Source organism: Oxyura jamaicensis, chromosome 7, assembly GCF_011077185.1.
Source record: "Oxyura jamaicensis isolate SHBP4307 breed ruddy duck chromosome 7, BPBGC_Ojam_1.0, whole genome shotgun sequence".
Taxonomy (NCBI): domain Eukaryota; kingdom Metazoa; phylum Chordata; class Aves; order Anseriformes; family Anatidae; genus Oxyura; species Oxyura jamaicensis.
In genome coordinates, this window is record NC_048899.1 from 19,363,790 (window position 1) to 19,378,426 (window position 14,637).

Sequence of the window (14,637 nt, forward strand, 5' to 3'; positions counted from 1 at the left end):
GGGCATTTTGCACACTTGAATAAAAAATGTGTAACACGTGGCTGGAAAGAAGTTTACTTGAGGCCTTGGGGCAGCCAGGACCAACACCAGCTTTACAAAAGCACTGAAAAGACCGAGCTCCACCGGCGCTCAGGGGCGACTCCATGAGGCGGTGCCGGAGCCGCGTCGCCGCTTCCCCCGCTGCGAAATGGCGGCGCTCGGCGCCGGCAGCGGGGCGCGTCTCGGCCAATGAGGAGCTCGGGAGCTTTCCCTGCAGCCAATGGGCGGCGGGCGTGGGCAGGGTGGGCGGGCGTTGGTGGCCGTTGGTGGCCGTTGGGCACATGCTGAGGCGGCTGAGGCTGAGGGGGGCTGTGGGACTCCCGGAGGCAGGGGAAGTGCCGTGATTTGGGGTTTTGTCACGTAATTTTGAGGGGAAAGTTAGGAGGGGTCGTTGTTCGGTGGTAGTATTTGGTAATTTGTGTATGGGTGTGCTCTGGTGGTGTTACAACGAGACCTGATTTCACACGTGTGGTTGCTCCGAAGGTTGCCTGTGTAAAGAAAAAGGTAATGGTTTAGAGACAAAGCTAACTACACCAGTGGATAACGAGGTTATGGTAAGGACTGTGTTGGCATCTGCTGGTCACTCATTAGACTCCTCAGTAGCTTTTTAGTATTCAAAAGAACACCGTGTTAATGGCGATTCTCGGGTGTTGTAAATAGAAGACCCAAGCCCCTTTTGGTGTGGGGAAGCCCTCTGGTTTCCTTCCAGCCTCCTCTGTGGCTGCCCTCTGGGCCATGTTGCTGCCTCATACTACAGGAGGTGTTTTTTGAAAGCAGATGAAGCTTGTGTAGTGGGCCTGTGGGCTGTTCTGCCTGCCCAGGGAGAGGGAAGCATTGCAGGCAAGGCTGCATCTTGCTGTGCATGATAAAATGGTCACACTTTGTTTAAATAGTTCAGAAAGCACACTGGGAAATGGCTAACATCTCTACGTGTCCCTTTCTTCATTAAAAGCCTTTTTTTTTTCTTGAAGGCAGAGACAAATGGGCAAACATTTTTGAGGGAAAAAAAAAATAAATCACAAAGAGTGACTCCATCCCCCAGTGCTTTTTCTCTGCTTTTTCTACGTTTGCTATAAAATTAGTTGTGTTCCAAGTGCAGAGCAGGAATAAAACGGTGAATTGTCCAGCTTACGTCTGTCACTAGAAGAAGCATTATGATCCAAAAAAAAATACCTGCTTTCCCTTATGTCTTACACTTCCTGGGTCTAAAGAATCTTATTTTTTTTTACGGTTCCATGCTAAGTAGCCATTTCTTCTTGTTTCCCTGGGATTAAAAGGAATATGTTTCCATTTCCCACTTATCCAGCACCTGGAGGGTTTGTAGTTCTCAGGGGGCACAGAGCTCTAAGTTCACCAGTTTGCTCACTTTTTAAAATGCACATAGCTCCTTGTCTGCAGAATGATCCCTACAGTAAATACCTGGTTGTGGATCAAGAAGCTTTAGCTTCCTGTGGCAAGGAATGCCTACAGGCCAAATACAAAATCAGTAGGAATAATGTGAGGTCAGTTTGTGGTCACTGCATCCAGGGTAATGTCTGCATCCTCGTTCAGAGTCAGTACCTGTATCGAAACAACTCATGTGCTGTGACAAAGTTAGCGTGTGACACAAAGAGCTCGCTGGGTATCTGTGGGGATTCTGGTGGTTCGGCCAAGGTATGCTTCAATGGTAAGGGGAAGGAAACTTTGTCTAGCAGTATAAGAAAATAGGATTGTTTGGTCTGTCAGGATGCTTTTACTCAATTGAAATCACAGAAGAAAGGATAGCTTTTACGAGCCTTAACTGATCTCTGGATGTCCTTGAGAACGTGTAATTCCTTGATTCTGCACTAGAATAGGGAATAATACAAGGGATAGTTTAACATCTTTGTTTAAACATCATTTTCTTCTCACATACTGTATCTTGAACTTCTCTTATTTTTATAAAGGTGAGAAACTGATAGGAAGAGACGAGCTGATGATTTGGATAGCTTGCAGTGAAGTGAGCTGTGTGGATTACTTCTGAGGAGGGAGGGCTTCAGTATCCGTACCATGGAATTACAAAAGAGTAGCGATGTTAAAAGCAAAACACAGGGCTTCATTCAGACCTCTCACCTCTTTTCTTACTCTGAGAAAGTTCAGCAAACTCTGATCGAAGACCTTGCAGTGGGAGCTAACCTCTCTGGTTTTGGCCAGGCACATTGTTCCAATGTTTCAGACTTAGAGTTGCAAGAGGAAAACTTACCTTACTTAAGTTCATCTTTAGATGCGGATATTGAACTGTACAATAAGAAGAGAATACGAGTTTGCTGTGCGCAGATAGAAGAAAGCAAGAAAGAATCTGGTACGTTGGAAAGGGTGTGCAGCGATCTGCATTCCAATTGCGGCGTGTGTGATGACTGCAGACAGATCCATGTAGGTGACGAAGATTCACAGCTGGAGTATGTCAGTGCTAACGAGCAGGAACCGGATGGTAGGGACAGCTCAGGTGAGCTTTCGGAGCAGTGGGAAACTGTAGGGATCAAACCCCTAAAGCTGATGGATCCAGCTCATCAGGTTCCAGGTGGTGGAGCTGCAAAGGAGCAAAGTCCTGTTGATGTGGTGGAACTTTGTTCTGCCCCTCAGTACTGCATAGGTGACCAGGTCCACACGGAAGAAGCTGTGCCAGAGCTTCCCCAGCTGCTTCAGGACTCTCTGCAGGTTTGCAGCAGCACGTCTTGTGATCATAAGGAAGAGCATAGAGTGTGTAACGGTGTTCTGTATGGAAATATACTTGAAAGTCATGCTTGTGGGAGTAAGGAGAGGGTTTATTCAAATCTGCTCATACATGATGGTTTAGAAAACGGAGAGGTGAAAGATGCTCCCCTGGCTGATGGCACACAGTCACCCCAGGTGGCCCCAGACAAAGAGGTTTCTGAGCAGAATGACAGGCACGTTCACAGCATGGCAGTAAAGCAAGAAAACCCTTTGCTGTCACCAAGACTTGCCTCTGCAAGAGCCACTCAATTGTGCAAAAGCGCAAGGGACTGCAATTTTTACTCTTGTGAGGAACCTCTTGCATGTGCAATTGTCAGCAGCGAGAGTTGCTTGTTTGGGGTGGAAGATGCAGGTCTATCTGGTGGAAATGCCACCTCTCTCAGCCTGGAACCGGAGTGCTGTGAAAACCTGATAAACCTCACCAGCAACTCCAAAGTTAACCAGGCTGTCGATGCAAGCTCAGATTTTAGAGCTTGCTTTACGACCAGCAGGAGTACCAGCGCCCGCGTCCATCTCGTGTCCAGGGCTGTCAATACAGAGATAACAATGATGAACAAATCCCGGCCTGCGGGGTGGCGCCATGAAACCTGCACAGACGCTGCGTGCAACACGGACAGGCCCTGTGGAGCTGGTATTGTGGAAGACATTGGCTCACAGCTTACTGACACGCTGGAAAAGCACCCAGATGGCAATACTGCAGCGGCTGAGAGAAGTTCACAAATGAAGGTAATTTTTTTGACCTAAAGTTGCTCAGAACTTGTCTATCCAAGTGTTAACCTGTAACTTCTTTTCAATGGTTTTTATTTAGGAGCAGTGGGAATCCAAAGCTGAGTTGCATAGCGGGGATCTGAAGCTAAGCACTGACAGGTGGGTAGTGAACTGCTCTTGGTTTAGCGTTCTAGGTGGGTAAGACTTGGATTTTTTTAGATCAAAAGGCTGTCTGCAACTTGGCAAAACTGACAACAAAAGATTGCTGGGCTGCCTTCTGGAGGGACCTGGCCAGCCAGGGAGAATGAGCTGGTGGAGACCTGAAACAGAATGAAGACGAAGGCAGCCATGCAGTGGGAGTGGAGCAACTCTGCACCAAACAGCACGGGCTGGGTTGCAGGCAGGCCAAGGGGCAGCCTGGCAGAAAAGGAGATGGGGGTCTCGCTGAACAGGTTGAGTATCAGTCAGCAGCGCTCCCACGTGATAAAGAAGGCAAAGCACATCCTGGGGTAACAACCAATAAAGAAGTGTTTATCCTGAATTTGGGGCTCGTGGGGCTGTGTCAGGAAAGGTTCCTCCAGCTGTGGGGTGTGTAAAACAAACCAGAGAGTGGCAAAGCGGGGAGACCCCCCCGAGGGGTGCAGGAAGCGTGGGGTGGAGGAGAGAGAGGCCGAGGGAGGTGGGCTTGGTCAGCACAGAGGGGAGGCAGAGGAGTCAAATCCCAAATGCATCTCTGCTAAGCAAGGGTGAGAGCCAGTGGTCATGGTGAGGGAAGTTCTAAGCGGGTGGGAGAAAATGTTGGTGTGGTCACTTGATTGGTTTTATGGTGAGAACAGCGTTGGCACAGCACTGGAGAGGTGGTAACGTCCTTTCTTGGAGATGGAGAAAAAGCAACCAACCCAATAACAAAGCTGGACTAGATAAGACCCTAAGCTAATTTGTAGTCCAGCTTTGAGGTTCAGACCGCAGACCTTCAGAGGTACTTTACATCCTAAAGTACCCCGTGATGCTAAAAACAAATATATACATATATCCAAATATAATACAATAAAATTCTCTGTGGCTCTGAAAACAGTAGATAGATGGAGATACTGTGACTCTGAAAACAAAGTAAGTACATCTGTAGATGCGCAGAGTTGCTAAGTTTCTTGTCATTGTTATGAGCGTACGATTTGTACAAAAATGATGAAGGTACTAGCGCAGTTTCTGCCTCTCAGTGCAGGCTAGATATAGTGTGAAAGCTGTGCCACTCGCTACCTACTGTAGAACATCATTTTTTTCAGGGGAGTGAATAGGAGGAACTGATGCCATTTCTCTCTCTCTCTTTTTTACCTTAAATTGTATCAGAAATAGCTTCTGGAAAGCTACTTGTCCCAAAATAAGACATGACAAACCTATAATTGACTCAAATGCTTCAAGGTTTTGTTTATTGTTATTTTAAAGGCCAGTACACCTCGACAAACAAACTGTGAAGAGTTCTGTGTCAAGCTATTGTCAAAATCTACTGCAGAGAGCTGTTGAAGCAGAATTGCAGATTCTAACCACTCATTATCAGATGTGCTATCAGCACTGCTTGAAGGTTTACAAGCTGGCTTTGGAGGAAAACACGTGCTTCAGCAGGCATGTCCCTTAATGTATTTCATTCAAAAGGACACAATTTGGTTAAAAGGCATTAATTGCTAAGTATTATGGATGTATCTTATTCATACTTTTTGACAGTGTTTAACAGATACTGTTTTTATCTGAAGGAGTTTATGTTCTCAGAACTGCCAAGTCTCATTTTCAGCCTAAAGTTTAGTCTATCCTGTAGTGTCTTTAAGAAGGGCATTCACAGACCCAGCAGAAACAGTTTGTTTCCAGGAGCCTCTTTCCAAAGAGGAGGAAAGGTACAAGGAGGTGCATCCAGAGTGGACTGGATGCACAGAGGGGGAACTGGGGACAAGGTAGTAAATGAGGAAGAGAAGAGCTGCAGAACTGAGAGTTGATGCAAGAAGGGAATGGTGTTTGAACTGTCTCTAGCTGGTGAAGTATGTGTCCTGCAACAAACCTGGGATTCCACTGAGAAGTCTTGCCTGAGATATTGTCATGCTTAGTCTGCTCCAGGGAAAATAGTTGAAGCATCTTCTAGATGCTGAAAGCATGGGGCTCCTGCACAGAAGTATAAATTTCATTAATTTTTAATGGCATAGTACAAAGAAGAACATCAGAAATGCAGATTAAAAAAGGAGGAAAAAAGAGGTTAATGTTTATCAATCGAACAGGGTTATTGATACCAGTTTTTTTTTTTTTTTTAAAAAAAAGAATTTTTAAATGCTGTAAAATGTTTAAGCAATTTTTGAAGTAGTAAATAAAATGTTTGTCTGATTTTTTTGTCTTCTTATACATATTTTAGCAGATACCATGGAAATGGTTATGCAAAGACTGAATTAGGTTCACCTCTCTTGTTGGTTTTGGAAGAGCTAAAAAAGAACTACAACAGCATGAGAGTGAAAATAAAAATGGGCATACCTTTAAATGCACTTCCACCACTCTCAGTTGAGATAAACTTGTTCCCAATCTCTTCTTCTTATGTCCCATGCAAGGTAATGTTTTATTGCTTTTTGATTGTAATATTTTTTTTCCAGAAAATTAAGACATTTTTTTTTCTTTTGACAGTTGCTCAGAGAGGACCTGTGCTATGAGTAAGTAGTCCTTGTTCATGGTTCTAAGCTTCAAAGTAAATGGGAGCAGACCTTAAAAGAAGTTGAACTTAGGATTTTTTATTTCAGGATGCATCTTGTTGCTCTGAACTGTTTAGCTGGAAGATTACCTTAACACTTTGGGCACAGTGATTTTATTTTAAGAAAAGTTCTACTCTACTGTTCTCGTATGCAGACTGTGGAATGGTACTTGTACTGTCTTTATAGAAAAAGTTTTCAATGTACAGGTCGTGTTCTCAGTGCAGTACTTTGATTACTAAAATTCTAGGTATAAAACTAAAAACTTGATTACTAAGACGTCTAGGTATAAAGAAAAAATAATCTAAATCCTAAATCTAGAATACAGCTTTGTGTTTCAGATTGCAATCAATGCTTTTATAAAATACAGGTATGAAAAACTTTGGTTCTCTAATCACGCTAAGATTTATAAAGTACATCTTATTTTACTGCAAGCTTTTCTCATTCTGTGCTTGGAAATACTTAAATCAGTATTTCAGAGTACTCGGTATCGTTGTAGAATTAAAAGTTGTTGTGCCATATTTTGTATTACATTCTTGATTATGTTACAGTTCTGTTTCAGGCATGAGGAAAGCAGACTTTGAAGCTCTAAGACTGCAAGAAACCAAAACTGTCAACGTGGTAGGGATTTTGTCTTTACTGAGTTTAATTGACATCTGTGTTGCTGAGCATAGGCTCCTGTAGGTATATGCAAATGCAATTGAAGTCTTTAAGGCTCAAGCTGGGATTCCCTACCAGTAAAAACAAATGCAATTAATGTGATCTTCCTCCCAAAATAAAGTAACTTTGGGATTCTTGGAAGATAATCAGTAGGTTCACTTTTTTTATACTTACCTGTTTAATTAATATTCTGAATGTCCAAAAAATAACATATTATCAAGTGCAAGTTTTGCGATATAACTGAAACAAACTTGTAGGAGAATCCACAGACCGTGTGTTTAACTGGTGGCAGTCAGCCTAGTGGCTCTTCTTCCTCCAAGAGATGGCAAGGACAGCGTAAAAATCAGGATGTGCAACATGGTGAGCTCGCTGTTTCTAGTGCAAATACTGCATGACATGTTAGCTAAGTTGTGTGGGGGGCGTGGGGGGAGAACCGTGTAAAATGTCTAATGTTAAGCTTTCCATCACAGAAGGGACAGTTCAATGACAGTTCATATATCATACCTTATAGCTTGAGAAAAAACCTGGTATGAAAGTAAGTTAAACCTCCTCCAGTTGTAGTGGCAAATAACATAGGTAACTGGAATCCTCTTAAACACATAGAAATTTGATATTCGTAGGAAATACTGTGCTCTGAATTTTAACACACTGAAATTTATTTGAACTGCTAAGGCTATGTAAAAAACGAAGACGGGAATGAATATTGGTTTGATGCTAAAGAGGAATTGTCAGTAGCAGAATTTTCAGTAATATCTGAAGAAATGGAAAAGCAACAAGAAAAAGAAGACACAGTTGATTTAAGAGGTGAGGTCGTGTGCTTTAAGCTGCCGTGCCTAATAATGGCGTTGATATTTAATATTTGAATACTCTGTGTACTTTCTAAAAGTGTGAAGAACTTAGAGAAAATGCAGGCTGGATTTTCATGCTTTTTTGCACTGACTTGCAGTGAATCTTGTATAGTTACACAGCTCTTTTCATCCACATTTTTCCTTGAAAACTTTACCTACTGTGGTTATATCCAAATTAGTAAATGCTTAGCCAGCCATGTAGCTGGGGCTATTTCCTTTCTGCATCCTTCTACATAGTGACTTCTTGAGACTTATTTGGGATGGGTCTGTGTTAGGAAACCAATGGCCTGGTTACAAAGCCCAAAATGGTAAAAGCAGAGAGCTGGTGTGCCCTGTGGCGGGGACTTACAGTATGGTGTCCATTTAGGCATTGGGATCCACTAGTTCAAACCAGCGTTCTCTCTGACTGTAGCTAGAAACCTTACCTTGTCTACCTCTTCATGCCTCAGGGAACGAAGAAGAGAGCTTTTTAGAAACTGAGCTCTTCAGATTTCCATGGCAATATTTCATTTTCCGTTAGAAGATACTTACCATTCACTGACATTTTAAAAAGATTTTATATCTAAGTTTTCTGAAACTTACAGAGAAGACGTTAGCTTAAATGCTAATAATATAATAATAGTAGATAATAATAGAAATAATAGTAACAATTTGCTTTCTCCTGTTTATTACCAGAAGCAAAGATAATGGAAAGTGCGAACGAGTGCTCCTTTGTTCGTGTTGGTGGCCTAAGTTCTTCAGTGTCAGAGGTACACCCATTTTTGTTACATAGCAGTAGTGTCTTACCTCTCTTCAGAATTTTCATATTATACATTTGTAATCAAAATGTGCTTGTATTTTCATAGGATGACTTAAGATCACATTTCTGGGAATACCAGATCTCTGACATTCTTATCTGTGTGGATTCTGGTAAACACAGGTACATAAATTAAAGTTTTACTTGTTTCAGAATTTTGGTGTTGAAGTAAATGAATCATGGGAGAGAAGAGGGAGTTGTTCATTAATTTATTTTTATTCTGTTTCAGTAAGTAATGTAGATACAGATAAACAGACAAAAACCTGTAATTCCAGACAGCTTCTCATTTTAAGAGAAGCTAAGTAGTCTGAATTTTTCTGTTGAGATACAGTTAATGTTACAGAAAATCAGAACCATCATGGTGTGTTCTTACTGACAGACTGGTTGAGGTTGGAAGGGTTCTCTGTAGATCACTGGGTCCAACCCCTCTGCTACAGTTCCTGGTACTATTGACATTCTTATCAACATTGTATTGTAACTTAAGATGTGCTTTACTTTGTTTCCTATTTGTATTTTGTGTCTAGATGTGCATTTCTGGGCTTTAAAGATGCTAATGAAGCAAAGTTAGCAGTAGAGGAAATGAGCAAGAAACAAATAAAAGGAAAAGCAATAAGTGTTGAGCTTGTAAATGATTCATCGGAGAACAAATATTCTGTTTCCCAAATACTTAAAAAGAAGCTGTGGCGTGAAATCCACTCTGTCAACAGCAGTCAGAGAAACGATCAGGATAAAATGCTCACTTCAGCCTCTAATTCAGTGGAAGCTCCTGATACCACCTCTGCTTCTGAGAAGGCACTCCTCCTTCCCACAGCTGCTTTAAAAATTCCTTGCTCTACCCAAGTACCTTTGGAAACAAAGTGTCCTGGTCCAAAATCTTCTGTTGAAGAGTTGGTAAGTTTTCTGTTTGCAGTTAATCAAAAGCTTAGTAATGATTACTGTGGCTCCTTTATGTGGCAGACCAGAGCCTTAAAACTTACAGCTTCGTAACATGTTACCTTAGTATGTATTGAGTGATGTTAGGATATGAAAGCACATTACACGCACATTGTTACATGCCAGTAACAAATTTCTGTTAAGCTGGAGAAGAGTGAGAGCACCATTCACTTGTTCCTACATCAAGTTGTGATGGTCCCTCTTTTTCTTAATCCTAAACCAGGAACCTGGGCATTTGCGTGGGATTTTTTATCTTGCTTTTCTCCTCTTTGAGTTCTCACTTGAAATGCTTTCTATTTGAATGCCTTCAGATTTTGTACAGAAAAGATTTTGGGACATTTGAGGAGAAGCTGTTGGATTTTTAAATGTAAATCTAAAGAAGTATCATATGTAAATTTTCTTTTAATTCATTCAAGTTGGTCGGTCCTTGGAGGATGAGGCAAAATTAGTAATTGGTGTTGCTCTGACAAACTGTATAGATAGGCCGTGTTTGGGGATTGAACTTCAGAAGTTGTAGTTTTCTGGGACCTAATGTAATGCAGCAGGAATGCCAGTTACCAGAAATACGTGGTGCAGTTTATTTCTAAGATACAGGTCTGATAACGTGATGGCTCATGTTAAAACACTTACTGATCTGAGTCTGTATTTCTTCATTTTTTTCTTTTTCCATAACAGAAATATTTCTTTGTAGTAAAGATCTGCCATAAAATATGTACAATACATAACCTGTTCACTTTTTGCTGATTTTGATGCAATTCTAGGACACTGGAGACAATTCCCTGCAAAAAGCATCTGTTCCTTTCTCCACTAATTCATTTGGTGCCATTATTTCTCCTAATACCTTGAACTTGAGCAGCTTTACCAAATTAATGAAGAAACTTCAAGAAATTCATCCAGAGGCTAGTAGGTGAGAGTATCTGCGTTTCAGTTCTACCCTGGTTTGTAGTGAATCCAACATCTGCAATAATTAGAGTTAAATTAGAGCAAAATTAGAGTTAAATTAGAGCAAAAATTAGAGTGCTAAGTGGATTGCACAAAATGTGATGTAATCAGTCATCTCTGTTATTCCTACAGAGACAAAATTGTGGATGCTCTGCTGGAGGTGAGAAAGAACAATAAAGGTATCCTAAGTGGCTTGTCCATCAATTCTATTATGGAAAGGACCTCGGTAATCCTAAGGAAGTCAACGCCCAGCTGTAGCGGGGGGGAAAGCAATGTAAATAAGTGAGTATTCCAGCCTGCAGAAATGCAAACACAGGATGTTGTGTAGCTGTAAAGCCTGACTAGATTAGGAAGGAGTTTATTGTAAAACTCTGCCTGGAAAAAAAAAAACAAAAACACACACACACACAAAATACAACTAAATGAATCACTGAAACAACAGTTTCTGATTAACTGTTTTGCAGAACATCTGTAAATAGGTGAGCTTGCCAGCTCTGTGCACTTCATAAAACTTGGTATCTTGGGCTTTTATTGTGCAAACTTTTAGTGGGGAACATCGTAAATATTCTGGACAAAGGTGACATCTAATGGCCAGTTTGTGTGTAGCATTTCTTAAAGAAAGTCTGGTTAGGCTCAATTTTGGTTTAAAATTGATTATCTTTGTCTGATGTTTGAAATTTAGGTCTTGTCTAGATACAGAACAGAGTACGTTTGCATGTCTTTTAGTTTTTGCATGTTAAAGGACTTTGTAGGTGATTCCATTCCTTCTGCTGGGTTGCCTGGAAATCTTGCACGATGATACACCAGGGGCTGCTGCAGCACATTCAGCTTGCGGCAGCTTCCTAGGAGAAGCAGAGGAAAGGGCCTTCCCAACTCCCACTGCCATGACTCCTAAAACACAGCAGGTTACAGTTCCAGCTGTGGCTATGTGAGATCAGCTGGCTTGGTGCCCCCTCTGCCTCCCCTGGAAGCACTGATCCTGCTTCCTGTGGTAGGAAGCTGCTCCAGCCACCCCGTGAACAGCTCTCTACTGACTAATCAACCAGCCCAGGCTTTCTGGTGGCTTGGGTGGTCACTAGGGCTTAAAGTCTCTTTGGGGTGGACCAATTGCACTGCATCTCTTTTAGGCTTTCATTTTAATCTTTCAGTCAGAGCAGGGGGATGGGAGGGGTGCTGCGTGACTGGCTGCAGGGGCCTCAGCTTACTAGGCCAGCGAGGGTGAGGTAGCAGGGCAGGAATAAATAGGAAGCAGCTGTTGGATCTGTCATCTCATTCAAAACCATCCTTGAGGGGGAGAAAAACAAAACCCCGAAGTAGTAGTTTGGGAAGAAGTGAACAGGGAACCTCTCCCTCAGAACTGCAGGGGTGTATATATATATACCTAGTGTCCTCTAGGAGACATCCTTGAGTTGATGCTTGCTCAGTCTCCCACAAAGCTTCGTATTCTGCTTGTCTTAAGGCAGTAGCAGTACAGGTTTCCTGTGCTGTTTCATATGTTGTTAGAAATGCTGTGGCATCACCTGTGTCCCCAAGCACGCTCTGTCCAGCTGCGCAATACTTAGTTTTCTGCAGTGTTTTCTTCCCAAAATTGCACCAAATTTTGAAAGCTCTGATTTTGGTCTCAAAGCTTCCATTTCAAGGATATTAAAGAATTAGTTCATTTTTAACTGATGTGGTACCTTCTAAACTGAGTAGTATTTATGCTGATAGTTTTACATATCCAGGGGTCATTCCCACCTGTTGAACGTTGTGTGTCAGAGTAAATCCTCCAGGTCAGGTGCCGTGCAGGTGCTACTGCAGCGCACGAGTAATCCTTAACACAGCCTTAACTTGCACATTGCACACTAGAACTATAACGGAAAAGGAGAGTGACTCTGCCCAACAAGGTGAAGCAGAAGCCTGAGCTAGAAATGCTTTCTTAGACACATTAAATGCACAAATAGGTGCTTAGAGGCTTTTTTCAGTCATTGATTCATCACAGTCCTAGTTCTAGGAAGTAATACCGGTGGCCAGAACAGCCCTTCAGAACGACTGATTGTATTGCATATGTGGACACATTCAGCAGGATTTTAAATACAGCTTAAGGTTTTATACCTCATGTAGTGATGAAGAGGGTGAAAGGATCTCAACCAACACACGTGTGGCTGAGTTCCTTTTGAAACAACAAGTATACTCTAGGCTTGCTAGTCTGACGTTTGACTGCCCTGTAAGCTTTTGCAGATGCCTCTGTGAATGAAGTTATTTATTACTACTGACTGACTTCCCCAGGGTTACAGATAAGGACATAGGGTCATCCCCAAAATACGTTACATTTGAAAGTGTATTTAATTAGTAAGGTGTTTGACAGCCTGAAATGTATTGTGCTTTCCTTGTCAAGTCATTTTTAAAATGGTGTGTGGGCTTTACAGTCCTAACAGGAAAAAAATACTATCATAGGAACAATTGCTTCGTGAAAGAGATGATGTGTAACAATCTTTACATTAATAATGAGGGTGCTGTGAAATAGCCGAGTCAGTAGTGAGTAAGGGGGGAAAAACTTCATCTTCCCTTAGTAAGAATCAGGTACGTACTAAGTTTAAGAAATGATGATTTATTAAAAAGCTCATTTATAGTATTCGCATGTATGTATGGCTTTGGGCTCTCCTGAAGGGTAGGTGTCCGCTGAGAAATACCTCTGAGCCTTATGTTCTGCAAAATGATGAAGCATCCAGAGTTGTACAGATAATGCTTCTTTGTCAGGCTGTATTACAGGTTGTTTTATGTAATAACTTAAATCCAGACCTAAAGTAAAGCAGATACAAGCTTCGTTAGTGTTTCTTTGGCAGAGTCAGCTTAGAGTTGGACATTTAAATGACTATAAATCTTCTATATTTGTTAACTTTGGAGGAGTATCTTCATTAGAAAAGGGTGAGAGAAATTAGGTTTATGCTCAAAGCAAAACTAAGCAGTGCTTTGAGCAACATGTAGAAGTGCATGAAGCCTCTTCACTCCTAAATGATGACTTGACAGCTTCATTTTGAGCTTGCTCAGTTAACTAAAGAAAAAACACCACTGGATGTGATTTGTTTCTCAAAGATCTTTATTTTATTGTAACAATTTCTTCTGGGTGGTTCTTAAAGCTAGGAAACCTCACTTTTCTGCATACAAAGTTCTGAACTGCATGGCAAAAGCAGTATAGATAGCTTCTAGTGGTTTTCCAGGGTACTAAAATTGCTGATGTTCCATTTATTTCAGCTCGGCATACACATGCACGACTTACCTGCTTTTTTCTTTCTTTCTATGTAGATGATTTTCTGATTGTGAAGAACTGAACGCTTCACTTGGAAGATTTTTGCAGTTCAGCTTGTTCTGGCATCATTCTGCATTTCTCGTTTGTTTTATTTCAGTAGATCTTAATGAAAACTTATGTAGAATCACTGCATGATTTGCAGTCTTGTTCGAGGGAACGTACACTGGAGGTCAGTTGGTTGTTTTTCTCTATAGGCAGAAATTAAATGATTCTTCCCAGTTCTGTTGTTCTCTGCAGTTGGTTCAAGTGCTCAGCACGTTTCTGTAAGGCTGAAGAAATCACATCTCAGCGCAGTGAGACTTCTCTAATAACAGCAGGAGTTTGCTGTGCTGAAGTACGCAACCCTTGCACACTACTTCATTTTAGGCATGGCAGTAGCTGCTACGATGTTAACAAATAGCCAGCACGCTTAAGTTCTTTCCTGATAATATTCTAAATGGGCTGCGAAAGTGTCACATATCCTAATACCCGGAGGAGAGGGAGGCAGCGAGGACGTGGAGCAGAGCAGGCTTTGGAGCTCGCAGTGCTGAGGGCCGTGGTTATGCAAGCCCCGTGGTGCAGCGGTGACTCGTGAGCAGGCATCCCCTGCCCGCACTCACTGCAGCACCATTCCATGTCCTGGCACGGCATGTCTTTCCTTCAGGATCATATTGTAGCCTAGATTTTCTTCTTCCAGAATATGGCTGCTTTTTTTTTTTTTTTTTGGTCTTCTATTCCACTTCTGTTGCTGTAAGCAGAGCTGGGCCTCTGCCTCCTCCTTTTGTGCCCCATAGCAAGGTACAGCACAGCAGTGAGCCTGTCACCCCACTGCTGCTCCCTGAGCCTTTGGGTCTAGGTTGGTGTAGGGGGAGCAGGAACGCTGAGGGAATCCATCTGTTGGGTTTGTGGGGGAGATGAGGTCTGGATTTTAAATCCTGGCAGATGAAGGAGAGGCAGCTTAGGTGTATGTGGGGGATGAGGGGGGGAGGAGAA

General features: G+C 42.1%; 1 protein-coding gene across 2 annotated transcripts; it reads left to right on the forward strand.

Moving 5' to 3' along the window:
- The first annotated feature begins 315 nt into the window (after nt 1-315).
- Nucleotides 316-14,274, forward strand: RBM44 (RNA binding motif protein 44). Of its 2 annotated transcripts, none has more exons than XM_035331727.1 (15): nt 316-543; nt 1,965-3,498; nt 3,581-3,639; nt 4,924-5,100; nt 5,873-6,062; nt 6,136-6,161; nt 6,749-6,818; nt 7,115-7,217; nt 7,530-7,661; nt 8,381-8,454; nt 8,551-8,624; nt 9,026-9,392; nt 10,196-10,341; nt 10,509-10,658; nt 14,140-14,274. In XM_035331727.1, exons 2-15 carry the CDS (start codon nt 2,068-2,070, stop codon nt 14,237-14,239), a joined length of 3,099 nt encoding a protein of 1,032 aa, XP_035187618.1. In that variant the 5' UTR covers nt 316-543; nt 1,965-2,067; the 3' UTR covers nt 14,240-14,274. The 2 variants fall into 2 exon arrangements, with proteins under 2 accessions (XP_035187618.1, XP_035187619.1); XM_035331728.1 differs by lacking the exon at nt 14,140-14,274 and adding an exon at nt 13,662-13,885.
- Nucleotides 14,275-14,637: the final 363 nt, after the last annotated feature.